This window comes from Tinamus guttatus, unplaced genomic scaffold, assembly GCF_059628265.1.
Source record: "Tinamus guttatus ecotype Peru unplaced genomic scaffold, ASM5962826v1 Tinamus_guttatus_pri_ptg000247l, whole genome shotgun sequence".
Taxonomy (NCBI): Eukaryota; Metazoa; Chordata; class Aves; order Tinamiformes; family Tinamidae; genus Tinamus; species Tinamus guttatus.
In genome coordinates, this window is record NW_028288781.1 from 3,051,746 (window position 1) to 3,073,693 (window position 21,948).

A 21,948-nucleotide genomic window follows, 5' to 3' on the forward strand; every position below is an offset into this window, starting at 1 on the left:
AGGCCTCTCTGTGGGTCACCAGGGCTGCAGTCGCAGAACTGTTCATCTTTACCCTTGGATAGGCCCAGCAGGTTCTGCTAATTCCGTTCATTCCTATATCGTAATGATGTGTCTGAAGACCACCATATCAACCTTTCAGGCACTTATTTCTTCCTAATCCAACTGCTTTAAAGGATAACTTTAAAGTGTCTTGATTCTTCGCATTTTAATCATTTGCTGGACGTCTTTACATTCACTTATACAAAGGCTCCCTCAGCTGATTGGCTTCCGACCCTGGCCGATGTGAGCCGTGGCCTCTGTGAGGTTCAGGTCTGCGAGACAGACGGGCAAGCAGGGGAGGCCGAGGGACACGTGCCCCGGGCCGAGCCCAAGCACGGATGGCAGTGGGACACGGGGACACGCCGCGCAGAGGCCTGCGCGGAAACACAGCCGCGCGGCGGGGAGCGTCAGCGTACGCTCGGCAAGCGAGTCTCAGGCGCGCCCTCTCCCTGCGCCCGCTCCCTTCAGCGAGGGTTTGCGGGCTGAGGGTTTGCTCGCATCGCCCGTGTGCTCTCCTCACGCCAAGCGCCTGCAGCCCCGGCCCCCGAGCGCAAGGGAGCCCGCCAGCCAGGCCCAGGAGTGGCCACGAGGCACTTGCTGCTTGGCTGGAGAGTGGCCCACGTTAGAGGGCTCCTAACCTCTCACTGCCACCTCCCAGAGCACATGGCCCCACTGTTGTAGTACATTTTCCAGTGTACCAATTAGGGACTTTGCTTTGCTTTCTTCCCAGGAACTTAAGAAGACCTGGGAGAAGCTGCTGAGATACCGAATCCAGGGTAGTCCCTGAAACCTCATGAATAATTTCTGCAAGCTTTTTTTTTTTTTTTTTTTTTAATGGCCAACACGGTTATTTGATAGCCTTGATGACACTTCTCCAGAGCGACTGGCGGCTCTGGACGTTCCTCACTCGTGCTGGCTCCGCGTCCCCGGGTGAGTGCTGGCGCGAGGCGCTGGCCCAGGCGCAGCGCTCCTCCCCTGCTCGCGCGCCGCACCGCCGCGCGCCGGCCCCGCGGCCTCAGCACCGTGCACGGCCGCGCACCGGCCCGCAGCGCTTATTTCAGAGACCTTCACAGGTCCTCGCGAGGGCTCCTCTCCCCTGAGGCTGCAAACAAACCTCCCGGCGGCTCCAGCCCACGCTGCCAGCCACACTCAGCTGCCTCCTGCTCTTGCCCGGCCCTTTCCCCACCGCTGTTCATGGCGTTTCCCTGCGGAGGCTTCCCCAGGGGTTGCTAATGCGCTTAGGAGAGGAAATCTCGTTTTCACTCCTTCCGCGTTTTAATATCTTAATGCCAAAGAACTGCTGTTCTGCTTTTTGGGTTTTATTTTGTTTTGTTTTATATGGAAATCTTGCATTAAACAAACATTACATGGCAGTCAAGGGGATGAGATGGCTCAGGGGATCGGTAATGGGCTGTGAAGCCTTCCCTTTCTAGGCCAGTGCTCCAATTCATTCCAGGCTGGATTTAACAACGGAGGAGAAGAAAAAAAAAAAAAAAGTGTCCTTATTTAGGAGGGTCTGAGCTCTCTGAAACTGATGAGCTTTAAAGAAAACTGACCAGTGGAAAATGTTGACAGTATGTAAAGAAACTCCACCAACCAGCCATTAAAAAAAAAAAAAAAGCAAATTCTACTTCAGCTGGGTAACTATACAAGTAGAAACACTGTAGAAACATACTGACTGCCAGAGCCGTCTCATCCATCTTCCTGTCTCCATGTGTGACGCAAGTGGCTTTTTGTGGATGCCCGGAAGGTCCTCAAACTCAGAGTGGGTCAGACCAGAAGCAGGCAGCGTCCGGAAGGGATTGCTACCAACTCACTCATCGTCGGCCAAATGGCAAGCTGAGAGTCTCAAGGCCCCATTCCTTGCAGACAGGCATATAACACCATATAAAATGCAGAAAACACTATATAAAATGCACAACCACATTCGAGCTACAGATGGCATCATCACTGGGGATTTGTTCAGATTGCCTGCCTGCCCATCTGCGACGCAGCAGCAGCAGCCAGAGGTGCAATCACACAAACAAACTAACAACTCCGTAGGCCCCGCTCCAGTTGTTCCAACGACCTGCTGCAAATGCGCTCGGTGCAAGGAGGAGTTACAGACAAAGCCTGTGAGGAGTTAGAGACAACTTCTTCCTGGTAAAGCAAACCACGCACTAGTGCAAAGTGATAAAGAAATGCAATGCCATGGGTCTAGCGTGCTGCTTTTAGGAACTGATCACGTTTTCTCTTGTCCCTTCCTTGCAATTGAAGTACCTTAGTGTTGCAGTTTTCTGTCAGTGCCTTAAATATATTGCCTTAAGTGCATTAAATAAATAAAATAACTGAAAGAAACTCTTTAGTTCCCTCTAAGACTTCCTAGCCTTTCACTCCTTCACTCAGCTTTTTATAAAAATAATACATTTGAAACATTTATTGTCAAGCTCAAATGTACCTTACAATACATCACCCATTGAAAGCCTCCAGCACCAAGCAGTGGAGACAGATTCACTACTCCACAGTAAATATAAACAAGGAATTTAGCAAACACTGTCAGCAAGTAACTATTTATAAAGACATTTCAATAACTCTAAGTTGAGCAGGTACTTGGGAAGCCATTGTTATAGCTTCATAATATAAATGAAGTTTTAAAAAATACTAATGAAAATGAGTAAAAAATGTTGTCTGAACACTAACCAACAGCACTGGAATATAACCAAATGGGTTTCCAGATCAAGCAGGATACTGAGGACTGACATCCACGTCTATAATCGGTTCTAAATCCCGTCATTCCCAATGCCATAAGCATACGATTGTTGCTTTTTACACTCCATTACCTGCATTCAAACACATTGCTTATAATACAAGCACGACAGCAGCTACAACATACATCTCATGGCGTGAGAATTCACTGCACGACGCTGTTATAAACCGCGTGAGCAATTCTGTTCTTTATGCACGGGGCTTTTCACAAGCACAGCACGAGCAAATAAGATGGAGCTTGTTAAGACTGCGAAAGGGATCTGGAGAGAGAGTTTCCCTCAGTACCAAGGGACTGAACAGGTGGTGCCAGAGGCGCCTGTTCCTTCTCGTGAGCCAGCGGCCAAAGCACCTCCATCGAACGCAGGAAAGCACAACAAGCTCCTCTTCAGCTGTCAATAGCCAGCTCTTACATCCAGCACTTAATTGAGCCCGCGCTCAGTACCACTGGTATTACTCTTGTATAAATGCAGGCGCAATTAGACAGGAAAACTGTTCAGTAGGCATTTGCACAGGGCTTCTAAAACTGGACACCACTGAACACGGAAATGCCATAATTAAAGGAAAGTGCTATCTAGATAAGAAGCGACACGAAAGTGGAACATTACATGTCATGCAGCTTGATACCGAGTAAAACACGCGCCAGCTGCAATGCAGAACTTGTTAGCACAAATATTTCAGAAAAGAAAAAAATTGATGGCAAACAAACATTCTGCCTCATCCAGGCCCTAATCCAATGGCCTTCCATGTCAAGAGAGTCCAGGAGAAAAAGGTTGCCCAGAGTGCTTGTGCTATCTCCATTTTGGCAGTATTTATGATTCAGCAGGACAAAGACCTGGCCCACCTGAGCTCATGTGGAAGTTTTCAGCAGGATGCTTGACTAGGTGACCTCTAGAGGTCCCTTCCGATCTAACTTATTGCATTATTCTAGTAGTATCTATTATGAGTTAGAAGAGTTTCTTGTTGTCAGTGAAGGAGCGCTCGTTCAGCTTTTCCACTGCTTACCATCTGAAAGACTTGTCTTTATACACCAGTGACAGTATTCCTTGCTGCAGCTTGTGATGGATGGTTCCTGTGCTTTGACTGCGTATCATTGAGAAGAGCATGGCTCTGTCTTCTCAAAAAATTCCCTTTAGGTCCTTTAAGACCACATTTAAATCCCCGCAGCCTTCCCTTCTCCAGACTGAAGAAACGCCTCTCTCTCCTCTCTATATATCACATACTACAACTCCCAAGCTGTCTTTGTGCCTCTTGTCACTCCCCACTTGCTAACATCTCTCTTGTGAGAGTTCAAGCTTCAGACCCTTCTGCCCTCATGCCAGGAGCATTTCACTCTCTCCTGCTCCGGGCACTCCAATGGACGATGGCCATACCCTTTTTTCCCAGAGACATCACACTCTTTTAGACTCCTCCTATACAATAGGCTTCTTAGTACCCAATCACCTTGGCAACATTTCCTTCCACCTGGTTCACTTTGAATTCCTTACCCTGAACAAGAGTAAACAGATATAAACTGCTCCATGCACGTACCTGCTCCAGCCTCTCTTTCTGCTTCAGCATCACCCATGCAACACATCTCTTATCTTTGTGAGATTTGGCAGCTGGGCAGCCCTCATTTCAGTTCAGGGCTGAACTCGAGTAACTGTATCACATCTTCTAGATAACGTCTTGTGAGACATTGCTGATGCCACTAAGTCTTCTCTAGCTTTACTGGAAATGGCACTCTTGGTGTACTCCAGGACCTGAATTTCACCAGCACTGGCATCCAGGACAGGTTTCGTGGGACCTGGCATTGGCCATCTGAAAAAATGCCATCACCTTGTCCTGGGAGAGAGGAGCAAGCACCTCCAGGAGCCCCTTTTCCCCTGCGGAGCAGAAGAGAAGCCCAGGCAAGGGGCTCAGGGGAGCAGCTCCCCATGACACAGCTGCAGCTGCTGACATGAAGGAACCTCCCCCTCCATGGCTGATTAAATCATTGAAGTCTTTCCTCCTCCTCTCTCACTCCCACTTGACAAGTGTCCTCCAAGCATTGCCACAGAAACGCTTGTTGTTAGTTGTTCTGGGTGGGAGATGGCTTTTGCTTTCTCTGTTTTTTAATTTTCCCTATTTCTATTACACAGTCTTTCGCTTATTTCTGCTAGGCATCCTCCTCCTCTTTTTCACAGACCAGGCTCCCCAGTGTTGCATATGCAGGGCACCAGGCTTTTGATAGGGTCAGAGGGAAGGGACAGAAGATCCCTCACGACACGACAGTCTCATCATGGAGAAACACCACTTTCTAACTTGCCACCAGCCAGCAAGCTCTTTTTCCATCACCAGCTATTGCTGCTTACGTCTTTTGTAAGAGAAAAAAAAAGAGCAAGTAACTGATTCATCCTGCACCATCCTCCCACCTCAGCAATTTTAATTAACTTATGATAATTAATGTATAATATCTTAATAAATGCTTCACAGAAATTCCAGCAATCTAGCTCTACTGCATCCCTTTTGCTTAGGAGACAAAACCCTGCCAAGCTATAATGCTGCTCAACTTCAATAACATAAGAAAGATTAATAAATTTTAATAAAGACACAACTTGGTGGACTCCCCGAATCAGAGCTCCAATCTCTTAATAGCAAATTCTCTCATTTTCTTTTCTCTCTCTCCTTTTTTTGATACTTTTCATAAACTTTGACTAGATAAAATAACCATTTAGGAATTTCTTGGAAGATAATTTCACAGGACTAAGATTAATGATTGTAAGCACCAGTTATAAAAGCAGATTTAAAAGAAAATAGAGAAATCTTTCCCACACCTAATTCAAGGAGGTCTATATTAGAATATTATATTTGAACTTGCCAATTCATTATACATCAGTAAAGATTTTTTTTGTCCTCAAGTTCTTTTCTTCATTTCCTTTTTCTTTATACAGCTAAATCAGCAGGGATAAATGTCTAAAGACAAAATTATCTGACATCAAACAAATATTGACATGACTCTAAAGGTCAGTTGCTGCAAGGCCAGGATTTAAAAAGAAATTAAATTTGATGTATACTGTCTTAAAGGTCAATAAGAAAGGTATATGCTGCACCCATTTTATAATGCTGCCCCAGGGAACCAAACACATTCAGCGTTGTGAGGGACACTGAAATAATGAAGACAATTATGGTAATGAGTACGTAGGTAATAGGGTTTAATTAGATCAGAGCAACCATATTATTTAGAGAAAAAGAAATCATGGTGTATTAAATCAAAAGTGAATTACAGCAACTCAAGTCAATAGTTACTTTAAGCTCACAGGTAACATGTCTGCTGTGTCTTTAAAGGAGCTGAGACATTGCAGGGAAAGTACTGTAAAGTGTTTCATTTTCCTCCAGCCGCAGCTCAGTGTCACTGCACACAAGGTCCTATCTCTCCTAGAATATGGTCCTTCTGAGGGAGGCTGGATGCTTCATTTCTTAATCTTACCTTCTGATCTCAGCAACAAATAATAAGCAAGTTACCACCGCTTCTGAGGAAGAAGGGCTGAGAGATGAGGAGATGAAGGGCTGAAAAGCTCAGTGCTGAGGATGGGCAGAGTGGGGATGAGCTGGTGCACTGTGCTGACACACAGCTTTGGTGTGGGGAAAGGCACTGCCCCTCTTGCCTTGGCCAACAGCCTTGCAACATTGTTGGTCTGTTTTATTTTTCATTTTGCTGAATTATTCCAGTTTAAAATGTTTGCAAAATGACTGCCTTGAAACACAAGTCTGATCACCAGCCAACATGTAATCCACAGTACTACTGCTCTGTCCAGCGACACAGCCCCAAAAGGCAAATGCAAAAGGAGAGATGTGGGGACAGATTCTCCAGGATACATCATGGATAACAAATTATTTTAGAAGGATTCTGATGTATTAGCATTTTATGGACTTTCACAAAAGTGAGGCTGGCTTTGCAAGATACACGGCAGTACAAGGAGTCAAACCGGATTGAAAAACAGCTCATGCTGGAGGGAATGCCTTTGATGGGCAAACCCCAGCCAGGACTGGCCTCGCTGCATCGCTTAGCTTGCAGCAGCGACCTTCCCTCCCGCTCCCGCTAGCCCTCGCCTGCCGCTCCGCAGGCGGCTCGCCCCAGGGCTGCAGCGTTCCTACGGCCCTGCAAGCTCACGGCGGCACGAAAACCCCAGTGAGGCAACGCAGGGGGAACTCGCGGGGCCTGGTCCTGCTCTCCCACCTAGGCAGGCCGTGGCCTCGAAACAAGAGCGTGACAGGGCAACTTGTAGGTTACAGTTCTCTGCCAGGCCATAAGGAACGGAGATACCCTCACGCAATTCAGAGAGGGGCGTTCTCCCTCCTCTGAAATCCACCAAAAACACATTCAAAATGTAATTGCTTAAAAGCCATTTAAGGGAGACTAAATGAAATCTTAGCACCAGCATCTGCCTGCCACTTTGTGTCTGTTTCGTTTTTCTATCGTTTTCCTGCTTTCACTTGTGTTTACTTAAATAAAGCTGCCCGTTCAAATGGGAGGATGTGTGTATGGAGACTTTCCTTAAGCAGCTTCACTTATTGCTAAAGTAGATTGGACAACAAGAATTAATTTTTTGAAGAGATTGTAAGATTTGTTTGCATTTGATGCTATAGCGTTTATTTTCATTGTGTTCTTGCATTCATGGAGGCCAAAATCAGACCGAAATGGTCACAACCAGAATAAGGTAACAGTAACGACACTGATTAGCTAAAGTGAAAATGAGACAAAACGCTCTAAGGTCTTGTGTGACGGTAAAAGGTCGCATTTTCCAGTGGGTCTGTCCGCCCTTCCCGGCGGTAACCACAGCGCCCTGCCCCGCTGCGGTCCCCGCGGAGGCGCGTGACGCAGCCCCGCCCCAACGGCCCTAACGGCCGCCCCGGAACCCGCCGCCGCCGCGCGCAGGGGCGGGCGCCGCTTCCGCCTTCCGTGCGGCCGCTGGAGCCAGGTGGGCGAGCGGGGCGGCGGCGGCGGCGGCGGCCGGGGGAGAGCGAGCGCGGGGGCCCCGGCCCGGGCATCGCCCTCCGCTGGCGCCCGCGGCGGTGCCGGGGCGCGGGCCACGTTGCACCACGGAAGCTTTCGCTCCGCAGCGGCGCGTGCCCGGTGGCCCGGTGCTCCGCGGGGCAGCGCGGGGCTCACCGCCTGTCGCGGCGAGCGCCGCTGCCGAGGCTGGAGAGCCTTGGCTGCAAGGGAGCGGGGAGCCCCGCGGCCCTGGCGGGCTCTGCCGCCAGCAGAAGGTTCATAAGACACTTTCCGCCCTGCAGATCCCAAGCGGAGGAGCTCCCTGTATGTAGGACATACCACCCTGCGGACATGTTGCTTTAGGTCACTTGCGGGGTCCTCTTCTTTCCTCTACAACCTACAGGAGAGTAGGACTCTAAACAAGCACATTATGTTTCTGGTTTAGCACTTAGTCGTGATGCCCATGTACATTTGCTGCTGCAAAGTGGCCATGCAGGAACATACTGTGTAGGTATTTAAAATACTGATGAGTGCTTGTTAAAGGTTGTGATATCCTGATTGGAGAGGGATTGCAGGTGAATAAAGTTTTACTGTCATAATTTCTCTTACCTTAGCACTGTCAAGACCTGTTCAGAAAATTAGAAAACAGCCCGTTCCTTAAGGATTTATGATATAGGGCAAAGACAACAGACATCTGAAGTGGAAGATCACAGGGAAAGAGTGATAAAATATTGGGTGCTATCGTTCATTGGATATTTGAATGTCTGGAGTGGCTTGATAGCTTTGTTAAAAGAACCTCGTACTACATTTCTGTTGTTTTATTCAATGCTACTTTCTAAAAACTACTATCTTAGACATTTCTCATAATTTGTGTCCTCAGTAGTCACTGAGAATGTTTTTCAACAAAACAGATTGTCATTTGAGCACCTTGACTTATGAAGTAATGTGAGAAAGTCACAGTATAAATACTAACCATTAGATTCTGCTGTTAAATCAGCACTTAAGCAGTTTGAAAATTAGTCTGCAACCTCATATCCCAGAGTCAGAAATGTCACACTCTAGAATAATGATAGTTGCCAGCAGGCCTCTAAGCAATACAATTTTGACTGCAAATGTGACACTAATGCAATTTAAACATGATGTGGAATGCTACAGGGCGAACAAACTGATTTATGTGCACTATCAAAAACAAATTTTAATATTTGGTCAAGACGATAAATTTCTGTGTTTGGGGAAGTTAAGATTGTGGGGTTTGTTTTATAAGAGCTTTAAAAAATGATGGTGATTTTTCTTCCAAATTTATGGCACTGTAGTTTGCTACACGTTGGTGCTGTTGCTCTCCGCAGAGATGACAGCATGCACCCCTAACGCTTAGCGTTAGGGAAGGGAATAAGGTGGTCTGTTTTGAAGGTGGAGGCACCAATGCTGCTGGTTCCCGCTGGCACCAGTGGCCCCAGGAACATCCCAAGTCCTGCTGGCATCAGGAGAGCTTCGCTTGGGCAAAGTTGTCCTTTCGCCTGGGCCCTTTTGTGCCAAGCCCCAAAGCTGGAGTGTTTCTCTGTGAGGGGCATCATGGAGATTGAGGTGGTGAAATGGCAGTCAGCTCTCCCATTAGTGGTTGTTTGAAATTATGTTCCTGGGGTCTTGGAAATCAGAGGTGGATCAAGGAGCACTTCTGAGTGTACTTGTAGCTGGAGGAATTGTGGATTAGTTGCAATTGCAACATACAGTGGGGCAATGTGCTAAACAGGCCAGGTTGGCAATGCATAAATGCTTTAGTTCCAGATAGGAGGTAGGTGTGTCTGAAAATCCAGTCACAATATCATCTGGAAGGAAGGACAGTTCGGTTGTTGGTGTGAAGAAACACGTGCATCCCTGCTACAAACTTGGGAATGTGCCTTACAACTATATATTTTTTTAATAAGCAACCCAGATCTGGTTTAGAATATGGTACCAACAACAGTTAGATTGGCAGAAATGAGAGGGTGATAAAGACTGAGAATAATGAAGGAGAGCTGTCTAAAATGCCTTTGTTGAAGACAAAATGTGACATCAGACCACAGCTTTAGTCCCTCATTGACCGTTTCATGAAGCCAGGGTAATACTTGTTTGATGTAACAGGGCACTGTGAGAGCAAGCTAAGCTTTTGTGAGACTTGCCGGCTTCACTGCAGAGATGACAACAGAGCGTTGGGTCTGATGGCCTGGCAGCCTTGCCACCGAATTACGTTAGTTCCCTCCTAGAATGCTGACACACACACACACTGAACCCAATGAATTAGATTAGTAAAACTCCTCTTGGGAAACAGTGGCACCTTCAAAAGCAGAGCCTGCTCTGCGCTTCACTGGTGCTAATGTGCTGGAACAATAAAGAGGCAGTACAGGCATCCCTTTGGCGTAGCTCTTAAGTCTGTGACAAAGGCATTTTGTTTTCTGCACCTTCCTGAGGTGTGAAATGTGCATTCCTGCAGTACCGCATGTCTCTGTTACCTGAGGAGTGCCTTTTCACTGATTGAATAACATTACTGCACAGGAGAGGAGAAAGAAGTGAAAGGGAGCTGAATATTGTTCTAGTAAATAGACAACAAGGCAAACTGGAGACAGAAGGCCCAGCACAAAGAACCCTTTGGATAACATTGTTTTACAGGCAAAACATTCCAGATACAGGCAAGCACAAACTGGAGGGCAGCACAGTCCTTTCTGGAGGGGGTCACAGGATTCCTGTTTTTTTCTTTTTGTCATGGACCCGTATTCTATATTTGAAAAGAAAACTGTCAGAAAATGAGATTAATGGAGTTGAAACATAGTTAACAGGTGGGAACTCCAAATGCAGTTTTGGTGCTTGATGTATCATGCATTTCCCTGTGTTTACATATATGTTCTTGTGTGCATTCTTATGTACTTTTATTTCCTTCCCTTCAGGAAGTGCAAAATGCCTAAAAAGAAGACTGGTGCTCGAAAGAAGGCAGAGAATCGTCGTGAACGTGAAAAGCAGATAAGGGCTTCAAGAGCAACCATAGATTTAGCCAAACATCCTTGTAATGCCTCAATGGTAAAATAACCTAAAATATTTTATACTAAATGATTTTTAAATGATGTCAAGTCTGTGATAATGATACATTGGCTGTACTTTAAGGCCATTAGAATGCTCTTCTTTTCTGTTAAAGGTTACATTAACATCAGAGGTGTAATGCTTCAGTAAAAAGTTCGTTATCTAATCAGTTTAATTCTGAGTCACTATGGAGTCTGTAAGTTTTGTATGTTTTACATAGAGTAATCATCAGTATTTTATTTCTCTTTTTTAGGAATGTGATAAGTGCCAAAGGTGAGTAAGTTTATTTTACCCTTCTAAAGCCAACAGTATAGTATTCATTGATTTCAAGCATTTTATAGGTCATTTAATGCCCTTTGGTGTTTTTTTCCCCTCCATGCGCCTAGACGACAGAAGAACAGAGCTTTCTGCTACTTCTGCAACTCAGTTCAGAAATTACCCATTTGCGCACAGTGTGGTAAGTGGAAACGACAAAGGAAAAACATGTTACGGGCTCCCCCTTCAAGGTGTTCAACTTGCAGCCCTTGGAGTACCTCTAATGGCAGGAATGGGTTCTCTTACACCTGCTGGGAATCTTCTTCTTGGGAAGAGGCTCTTGTGTTATGGTGCAAACTGGTGCATATGCCCCTGACCCCAGAGGTTTCTGCTGGCTTTGTTTTCAGTGTTTGATATTCAGAAGTTATCTCCCTGCCTTCTAGGACTAAGAACACTTAGTCTAGGGAATGGCCAGACAAAACTGTGCATGGGATTGCTTCATACTGGCAGCAGAGTTAAACAGGCACTGACTCCACTGACTTTTAAAATCAATAAACTGCATTTTTGGGATGATACTGCTGATCACTTTAAAAATCAACAGTTCATTATGCACCATGCCTGTTTTTGTTACATAATGTGCTTTTCATGTTGTTCACACGTGCTAGAAGGCTGACACTTTGACGTAGTAGGATTGAGCTCTGTATCTGGCTAAAAAAGCAGAGGAGGGTAATAGTCATTTCATACTCTGAGATGAGTATCACCATTTTATTGCTTTGACACGTCCTTGCAGATCAGTTTGTCATTACACAATTAGGCTTTTCTGCAGTTTGACTCTCAGAGCTGCTGACATTTGCGGCTTCCATGGCCTTTGATGGGACCTGCAGCTGCTGAGCACTTCTGTTAATAAGCAGTGGCAGTCTTTAAAGCTTGATCATTCGTCAGTCTTCCTTCTGTCATCATGCAATGAGCTGCTCAAACGACATTGTCTAGTTGCCCATACATTATACATCTGAACCTGACTCTCGCATCTTAATCTGCAGCAGGTTTTGGGGGGAAAAGCAGTCCTAACAACGCACAAAATAAGGACAAAGACCATTGTGTGCCAGGACAAAGACCATTAGAGCGGCTCGTGCTTCACCAAGCCTTGGTGAGAGCCCCCAGCACCAGCAGCCTCTTCCCTAGAGAGGTGCTGAGGGCTGGGAGCAAGGCAGCCGGCCTGTGCTGCGGCAGACCCCGCCAGCTCACCTTGCTTGTCTGTGAGCATCAGTGGCCCTTCCTCACTCCTCCTGCTGTTGGGTATCTGACAAGCTGACACCAGATTCAGCTGCTGCTGCTGCGTGTTGCTCTGGTTTAACTGCTTTTTTCAGAGCACAGTTTTTTGGCAGCTCGTGAATGGGTTTGCAAGGAGCAGCTCTTGCTGGTTCCTTCACATAAGCAGTAACAAAGGGGTTTGTGTCAGGACAACTTAAACTGTTGATATGACCCTAGTGCAACAACCTGGGCTAGTTAAACAGGTTATTTTGCTCATACAGCTGTGGATGAGTAGGGATCTTTCTGGTGGAGCCGCATCAGAAGCAAGAGGTAGGGGAATATCATCACTCTAATTGCCTGCCTGTGTCTGAAAGGCTTTGTACACTCTGTGGCTTTTTCTTTCCCCGACCATTGCCTATAGAGTATTTAGGCTAGAAAGTAAACCCTTACATGCTTTTTTTTTTAAATATTATTTTTTTAAACCTTAAGTATCCAGGTGGCTCTAGATAATTAAATCAAATTAAATCATAATGTGCTTTTTTTTTTTTTTTAAAGGATGGGTACAGCTGTATTTTTTCCAGAAGACTTCAGCCTTGCTCACAGCATATGATGGTTTTATGTTGGGACTAGTGGCAGTAGTAAATACAGCTTTCCAGAATATCATTGTTTGACTTTGACCTACATTATTTCATACTGTGGTTTGACGTTTGAAATCCTGGCACTGTGTGCAGCATGCCTCAAAACATATAGCAAAATAACACGTAGTCTGATTATCAGCACTGACGCAAGACATTCTGGCTGAAAACAGACAATAATTAAATTGATCTAAGGGAGATGTGAGGGTGGTTTGCAGGATGTTGTGGTTTGTTTGCATTATTTTTATCTTGGGTATACATTAAAAGTATTTAGTCCAATCACTGCTCTTATATAATCAATCTGAATTATTTTCATTTTATGCAACCTTCTTCTGGTTGTCTTCTCACTTTTTAAACAGGAAAAACCAAATGCATGATGAAGTCTTCAGATTGTGTCATAAAACATGCTGGCGTGTATAGTACTGGACTAGCAATGGTGGTATGTATACAGAGTTTTAGCATTTTTGTACTAAGAGGTTTTCTTTGCAGATTTTTCTAAACAAGCAAAAAACACACAGGCCCCATAGAATAATGATAGCATGCATCAGGCCCAGATTTTTCTCCATTACAAACTGATTTTTTTCTTAAACTAGGAAACTTGTTTATATTTGACTCGCACAATCTCTTATGTATGTCCTGGGCACCAAAAGGTGGATATTGGTGGCAAGCCTTGAACATGTGCATTAACAGCACTGGAGCTTACATGTCATGCACCTAATTCCTGGTCTCCATTAAAATCTAGAATCATCCCATAAAACACAATGGAATTGCTTTTCTCACTGACCTTTCAGCATTGCCAGGAACAGTCTGTTCCGTGGTATTGGATGATAATTTTATTTAAAACTGAATCACTTCATTGTTGCTTCTGGCCTTTTTTATTCTTAAAAGGACAAGCTGGTTATTCAGCACTGTTAAGCAAGGTATGGCCCATCATAGCCTCTGCATTAAATGCTCTATGGATTAAACTTCCATCCATTTGGCAGTCACCGGATCTCAGTAACACAGCTGGCCCTTTCTGCCTCGAGTTCCTGAAATCCCTCCATGCCTTTACCTGCAACACTGTTTTAATTAGCAGTTAATTTGGGTGTACCATTGTTATGCCAGTTTCACGTGTATAGATGCAAGCACATGATAATCTCTTACATATGGGATGAGGAGGCTTCTTAAATGCTACCACAGTAGCATTACAGCACAGTACAGTTGATATGTAGCTCTTACAGTTTAAGAATAAAGGAAAGGCTGCGGATTATTTCTGCTGTAAGAATCTAAAAAGGTATTTGTTGTTGTTGTTTTTAAATGTTGTAATTTCATTTTTGCCAGATAATTGCTATCACTTATGAATCTCATAGGCTTCAGCTAGAGGATGCTATTTTCATGCATGAGATTTTACATATGAAATGTAAAAACAAACAGAAAACAGGAAAAGGAGGAAAGTAAGTTATTTTTGATGACATTTCATTGTGCAGAAGTGAATACCAAAAAGAAATGAGTGTTCCAGTGCTGAAATGAGCACTGGAACAGCTTGGTTAGAATACAGATGTGTTTCATTCTCTCTTGCTCACCTGGAGAGAACCTACTGAGAGAATGAATACTTGAATACGCTCAGGCTTATGGAAGAAGAGTGTCTCTAGGTGTTGCAGAAGTTCTAAAACCATCTCTTTCTGTAATTGCAGGGTGCAATTTGTGATTTCTGTGAAGCTTGGGTGTGTCATGGGAGGAAGTGTCTCAGCACACACGCGTGTATCTGCCCCCTTACAGATGCAGAGTGTATTGAGTGCGAAAGAAGCGTCTGGGATCATGGTAGGTTGCTCTCATTCAACAAAAGAATCTGAACTATACTTGCCCTCCTACCCAATCCCCCATTTATCATGCCTATGTCCTTAACATCTTTCCTTTTCACTATACATTGTATCTGGTTAAAGCTAGACATTTTCCCCATTTTGAAAAAAGCCATTTGCAAAGGGGAAGGTGAATGATGTGCCCAAGAGCATCCACTGCTCAGCTCCAGGATGTTTTGTCACCTAGAATATTAACTGTCCTGTCATCTGAGCACTTCATATAATTAAGCACCACATCAGAGAGTCAACATAATTTTCCACTATTCTCACTCCTTTCATCTGCACTAGTATGGGTACTCAGATTCCCATTTGCTTGGCAAATGATACTGATCTCTATTTATGGAATTTCCTTAAAATATTTATTTCAGTGTACATCAGAAGTGAGAGGCTGGTGGGGGGGGGGGAGGAAGAGCAGAGATGATGGATAGAGGATCTCATCCAGTTAAAAGATGTTCAGTGCCATATTTCAATTAAAAATGAATACAACTGCCAGAAGCGATGCTTGCTTTATATTTATGCTGTCTGGGATTGCTAGGATACACGGTATTTTCAGTGTAATAATGATGTCTAATTTGGGACTGTCTGTTGAAGCATTTTGTAGCAGAAATGGTCTTTAGTTAAAGCTGTGCAGAACTGCCTAAATTGTTTGTGGAATAGAATTTGGTGCCTATGCCTGTTACTGATTATTTTGCCTTGATAAATCTTGTAGGAGGCAGAATATTTGCCTGTTCTTTTTGCCACAATTTCCTCTGTGAAGATGATCAGTTTGAACATCAAGCCAGCTGCCAAGTTTTGGAAGCAGAGACATTTAAATGTAAGTTAGCCCCTTATAGTCCCTTTTTCCAGAGCTAAGCAGACTCAGATTTCCTCCTCTGTGTCCCAGGATGCTCTACAGTTCCTTTTCCAAACAGGCTGCTTTTACCATTGCGGGAGGAAAGGGCCTCCATTTCCGACCTGCTTGCAGGAAGCAGCTTTTCTACTATTCTCACCTCTGTTCAGCTCTTTCTGGATACTGTCCCTCTTGGAAAACTGTTGCTTTTAGGGCTATGCCTAGTTGGGCTATGCTTTCCCAGCTTGCTCTGGATGTACAGGTGATGATGACCTGTATGTCAATAACCCCTGTCAAGTTTGCACAAGCAGCCAGGCTGAGGAAGGCTGTGACTCATGAGGCAGTAACTGCCTGGTTTGCTGAGGAGACAGGCAGCCTAGGCCTGCAAGGAAGTGACAGAAATAGTGTTCGGCCATCAACTAGGTGCAAGTTCTTTTTTTTTCCACTGATTTCAATGGATCATGGGCACTTAGTAACTATGTACATATACTAGTACAGATACTTACATCCTAGTACATGTATCACGTGGCAGTGCAAGCCACTGTTACTGAGCAAAGAACAGTTAACTCAAGTTTATATCCTGTTCCATTTTTGTGCGACAAACAACCTGAAACTGATACTTTTAAGACAACAGGATTAGCATATCTGACTTGTCCACTACCCATCTATGGTTGAAAAAACTGCTGAAGTTTAAAAACAACCTCCAAGAGTAAGGAGGGTTGAAATAATTAGCCTGTGGCAGAAATATTTCCTTCCTATCCCCAGTTAATTAACATTTTGTTTATCCTAGGAGACAAGAGTTTGTCCCTTCTAAAACTTGTATGTTTTTTACTGTAACATTTTAAATCTTCATAGAAATTGAAGGCACTGTCATGTATAAGACTATTTTCTTCAGAACTGAAGAATCTTTTGTCTTGATTGATTTATTCCAATCCAGAATACTTGTGATTTTAATGTTATAATCTGTATCTTTAGATATCTCTCATCTCCTTTTTCTCTCTCATACTTTTTTTTCCCAGCCAACTGTTTTCTAAGCCTTGATTAGCTTCCCTTGATGTGTTCTGCCAGAATGTCTTCATGTATAGCAATATTGAAGCAGCAACAGCTGTTCCACAGGAATGTTTTCTTCCCCTGATTGTTGGAAGCTTTTAATTCACAGATGTGATGTCATTCTCTGAGTGAAGAAATTGTTTTCTGAGGGTTTTCACTATGTTCAACTTTTTTTGGCAAAGTGCAATCCTGGTAGAGGGTTTCTGTCAGCATGTGATGAGATTATAAAACCTGCATCACTATATATTATATAACACTGAGTTTAAATATGGTCAGAAGTTGCAGCCTACATCTCATTATAGCTGTGGAAAAAAAAAGCTTCTGTTACATTCCATCACTGAGAGAAGTTTTTAAAGTGCGGCTTACTCTGGAAACATCTGAATATGTGATTAGCATTTCCAGTTCTATCTTTAAACATCTGACAGATCTCTAACTCCCATGGCTGTCCTGCTCATGTGGAGAGCCCATGATATTTATTACCGCAGATCAAAAAGCTTAGTTACCATAGGGCAGGGCAAAGTGGAGAGAGTGAGTACTTTGGAAAAGACTCACGGCAGAACATGTATTAATTACTGCCTCTCAGGGAGTTGCTAACCACGCAGCTTCATATCTCTGTATGTTCCTGTGTGGTTGTTGTTCTGCACCCCCTCTAGTCGGGTAAAGAGATGAATTTGAAGCTGGATTTTAGGAGAGCACTGATTCTGTTCTTTACATGCCACCTACAACTTTTTAATAGAGTTGGATAGGATTTCATATAAAGTTGTGTGCCCTATAGTACATTTTCGGAGGATGTGGCAGAATATACAGAACAAAACTTCTCTGGGTTTGGCATTTGGAATTTGTGAGTGTTCTTAAGAGTCTCTTTGAATGAGATGATAAATATACTGAAGACTGCCATGACTGCAAATTGTTCCTTCTTTTGGCATTACAAGGGAAGCAAAGAGAGGAAGCCATTTTATACCAAACTGTTTTCCTCTCTAACTTGTAGTTTGTATGAAGTTAGTTTATAAACATATAGTTTGTATGAAGTATTGTCATGAGGCTTAGACTTGAAAATCTTGTAAAATAGAATCAAACTATGATAAAATAACTGACTGATGTTTACGAAGTGCGTGCCTCAAAAGTAATTCTGAAGTAAATGCCTCAAAATACTACACTATATACCTTCTATAAGATGTAAAACATCACAACTGTGCAGTTTTCAAACACTGAATTTTATACATGAATTTTCTCCAACAGGTGTTTCCTGTAACAGGCTTGGGCAGCATTCATGCCTGCGTTGTAAGGTAAAAAGCAAGGACAGTTGCAAGTACTTGTAATTTAGGACTTGTTCTCTTTAGCAACTCTGGTACCAAGCCTTGTCATGTCTTCTTCTGTATTATTCAGGAAATTTATACTTTTTGTGTTGGTTTCTGAAGCTTGTGGGCAGACTTAGAGGAGATGAAAGGGCTGCTGTTTATCTGCTACCAACAGCCACTATTATGCATCCTCACGCAAGGTGAGGTGATCTTGACTTTGTTCAGCCTTCACATTTAAATTGGGGCTGTACTATGTTTTGACCTCTTCAAAAAAAGTAAATGCTTGTTTTTTGGACAGAATCCAAGGCTTCAAAATGTTTTCTGATCCAACATAGAATTGAGACATTTTAGTAAGTTAAAGAAGGCAAGTGATGATCTGACTAGAAAACACTGCAGGCTGGATCTAAGAAGTCTTCTCCGCAACTGACCCGTTTTCACACATGCAGAGGCTGATCTGTTGTGTTAATTTTGATAACATTCAGATATTTTATGAAACAAAATACGTCTACCTGCTTCACCATCAGCATCCCTCACGTTACTTCAGGCACTGATTCACAGCCTGCTGTTTTTCCTCTTGCCTCATTTCTCACTTTTTAAATCCTCAATTTCTTCAGTTTCTATGACATCAATTTCATACTCCAAATTGCCCCTTTCTGCAGCTGTCCTTGCTAGTACTTTGGTAACTCAGCACATGAAATCTCCAATTTTGCCTTCAGGTAGTGCCTAATTATGCTCTGGCCTACATCTCCGATTGCACTTCAAGCTTGTCAGTGTAAACTGAAATTTCCCAGACCCCTTGTCCCAGCAGTAACACCCAGCCCTTGAATATGTTATATTTCCCCTAATGGTTTATCGGCACCATTATGCAGCCTCCTCCCCAAGTAACCATGAAACTATAGTCAACACAGAAGTAGTTGCTCTGTGCATAACATACAGACTCCAGTTCCCCTGCAGTTAGAGCTCATTAATTTTAATCTCAACCAGAAAATTCTATTGCTGTTAGATTTTTTTTTTATTGCTTCTTGAAGAGTATTCTGTTGTGATTAAAATGTTTGGCCTTGTCATTCTCCTTTCATCCCACAGGCTTGTTTTTGTGATGATCATGTGCGAAGTAAGGTTTTTAAGCAGGAAAAGGGAAAAGAGCCTCCCTGCCCGAAATGTGGACATGAAACTCAGCAGACAAAGGATCTCAGCATGTCAAGTAAGACTGCTTCTCTAGCTAGAAAGCTAATTTCATAGGAGTGGCATCAAGCTGGCACCACTAATAACTGCTTTGCTGCATGGGAACATTGAGTAAATTACTAATTTATTATTATTTATTCTTGCTTTCAATTGTTTTGCAAAGCTTTGCTGCATTTATTTGGGGAAAATTTTTGTCTTAATTAGTTCTAGAATTGACTAGACTCTTTCTTAATCATTACCTGATGCTGGTAATGAAATCTTTATCTAGTTTCATATTTTAGTTATCAAAGAATTGCATGCAGTCACTATTTAAGCCTTTTTTTTTTTTTTTTTTTTTTTTCAATCGACAAGAAGCAGGCTAATGAATCTAGAAGCATCATTTGATGACATCCATACAATTTACCTATTAATCTTCCTTTAATAAACTGGAATATATATGCTATATCTGCATAGCATGTCCGGTTATAGATCTTCTTGGATAGAGTAACAAAGGTATATCCTTAAGCGAAAAAAATCCTGCTTGGGCAGCAGTTGTTAATACAAACATGGCTGCACGGGGAGAGGGAATGTAGTGGGAAGGTTCCGAGTCTGAAAATGTTGGTTTCGGAAGTCTAGCACTAAATGCTGTCAGCGAAAGGGGCTGGCGATGTGAGGTGCTTGTTGAGCAGGTGCCAACACGATGCTCTCCTCTGTGTGCAGCGCGCTCCCTGAAGTTTGGCCGCCAGGCCGGCGGTGAAGATGCAGATGGAGCCTCTGGTTACGATGCCTACTGGAAGAGCCTCTCCAGCAGCAAGGCTGGAGATGCAGGGGACCGTGAGGATGAATACGATGAGTATGAAGCAGAGGACGATGAGGATGACAATGATGAAGGAGGGAAAGATTCTGATACAGAGACAACAGATGTATTCAGCAGTTTAAGTTTAGGAAGGACCTACGCTAGTGGGTATGCACATTATGAGGAACCTGAAGATTAAGCTTAATCTTCTGGGGAGCTAAAACATGTGGAAGGAGTTGAGTATATGCTTCATTTTTGACTTGTGTATGTGCCAGTAGAATAGCTCTATTGGGTACTTGCATATCAAGTTTGAGAATCAAGAGTGTGGGATTTAGGTAGTAATTCCAAGCAAGCTGTACTGGTACAGAGTTGCAGGGTTAAAAACCAGAGATGGCTTTATCCCCCTAAGCAACTCAAGTTTTGTTGTCCCCAAGTTACTGAGTATAACAGGTCAAAGCATACACCCCTCTAACCCCCTCAGTCAAATCCCTCCCACAGGAATATAGGAGAGCAGGACAATTTGTTTCCAACTGCTCATCAGAAATTAAGTTATTTTTATGGTAATTTTGTTAACTGAACTTCTAAGCCTAATATAGTGGTGGGTTGCTGACTTCTTTTTTGTTGGTCTGCACAGTAAAAATCAACTGCATTCTCTCTTGAATTTTCATAAATAGTGGTTTGTTCTGAATAACTTGAAAGCACATAATCATACACAATATGTAAATTTTCACTAAAGTAGCTTCTTTGTTTATCTAGGCAAGGCAGATCAATATTGTTTTCCATGCACTTGAACAGAGCATTTCCAGCATTTTTTAGTATTAAATATTAATCACTGAGTTTATATACAGTCATACTAGTGCACCCTTGGTACATCAATGTTATTATTGCAATAACAATTGCAACATTAATATTGCAACAATATTGCAATTAATTATCCTTTCTGCCACTACATTCTGTCAGACAGTTTCTCTTTAGATCAAAAGGAAACTGGTCTCTTCTGTGCCTAGCCTTCAGCTCCTCTCCTTGCATATAATACCAGAAAACCAAAAATTCTTCAAGGAATCGGCCCTTTGTGTGAATAGACAAGAAAATACAAAGGTGGGTTGGGTGCCAACATCACCCCACACAAACATGCTGGTTCAAGACAAGTAAGCCAGTAGTACAAGACTGGTAGGCTGACGGAAAGGCATTTGCAGAAATACCCAATACTGGCTTCAAAAAAATCAACGTCTATTAATTACTAATCCACGAATACAGTTGGTAGCATTTTGCACTTTCCTGCAGGGAAATATTGAGAGGATTGTGACAATAGCAGCTGACACAGCTGGATACTATGACAGCCACCTCGAGCATTACTTGAGCTTAGCAGACACTAGAACACAGACTTTCCAAATGCCATGCTTAAGTTCAAGAATGTTATTTCTTATTATCTGCCAGAAATATCTGAACTGGTTACAGAATGGTCTGCCTCTGCAGGGCTCTCGCTATTGTTTTTTATCAGCTAAAGGTTAAATGTTGGCAGTGCATAGCCTGTTGAGAATAACTTTTAATGATGCTGTGATTGTCAAATGAATATATCCTAACAAAACAAGACTGGTACTTCCCTCCGAAACACCTCTCCTACCAAATGAGTAAGAGACGTAGGAGCTGGAACACACCCAAGGTAGAAAAACTGCCACAGAGTGCAACTTGGTTATGATAGCTGCAGGCAAGAAAACAGCGTGGAGAGGGCAACAGCCTGAGCAGCACTCACTTGCAGAGCCAGCGACGAAGCCGGTTAATGCAACACCCGAAAGCCATGACCCCTCTGACAAATGAAACCAACACTAGGACCACCTAGTTTCAGAAGCCAGGGAAGACCGACCCACCTTAAATTATGTAGCTGCTCGGTGCTTTAATTAACCTTTTGCATATCCACACTTCGAGTGAGGGAAGGGGGATGCCAGCCACTGCGACAGTGATTGCTGATTTATGAAACTGGCACCTCTGACTGAATCTGTGCTCAGCTTCATGCAGTCCAGAAACCTCTATAGCTGAGTCCATCTGTCA

The 21,948-nt window shown here is 43.4% G+C and overlaps 1 protein-coding gene across 1 annotated transcript; it reads left to right on the forward strand.

Annotated features, from left to right (window-relative positions):
* The first annotated feature begins 7,687 nt into the window (after positions 1–7,687).
* On the forward strand, positions 7,688–20,355 carry NOAZFP (nucleolar atypical zinc finger). Its single transcript, XM_088526583.1, has 10 exons — positions 7,688–7,721; positions 10,657–10,786; positions 11,040–11,059; positions 11,173–11,243; positions 13,287–13,366; positions 14,601–14,727; positions 15,475–15,579; positions 17,884–17,930; positions 19,026–19,143; positions 19,824–20,355. Exons 2-10 carry the CDS (start codon positions 10,667–10,669, stop codon positions 20,096–20,098), a joined length of 963 nt encoding a protein of 320 aa, XP_088382709.1. The 5' UTR covers positions 7,688–7,721; positions 10,657–10,666; the 3' UTR covers positions 20,099–20,355.
* Positions 20,356–21,948: the final 1,593 nt, after the last annotated feature.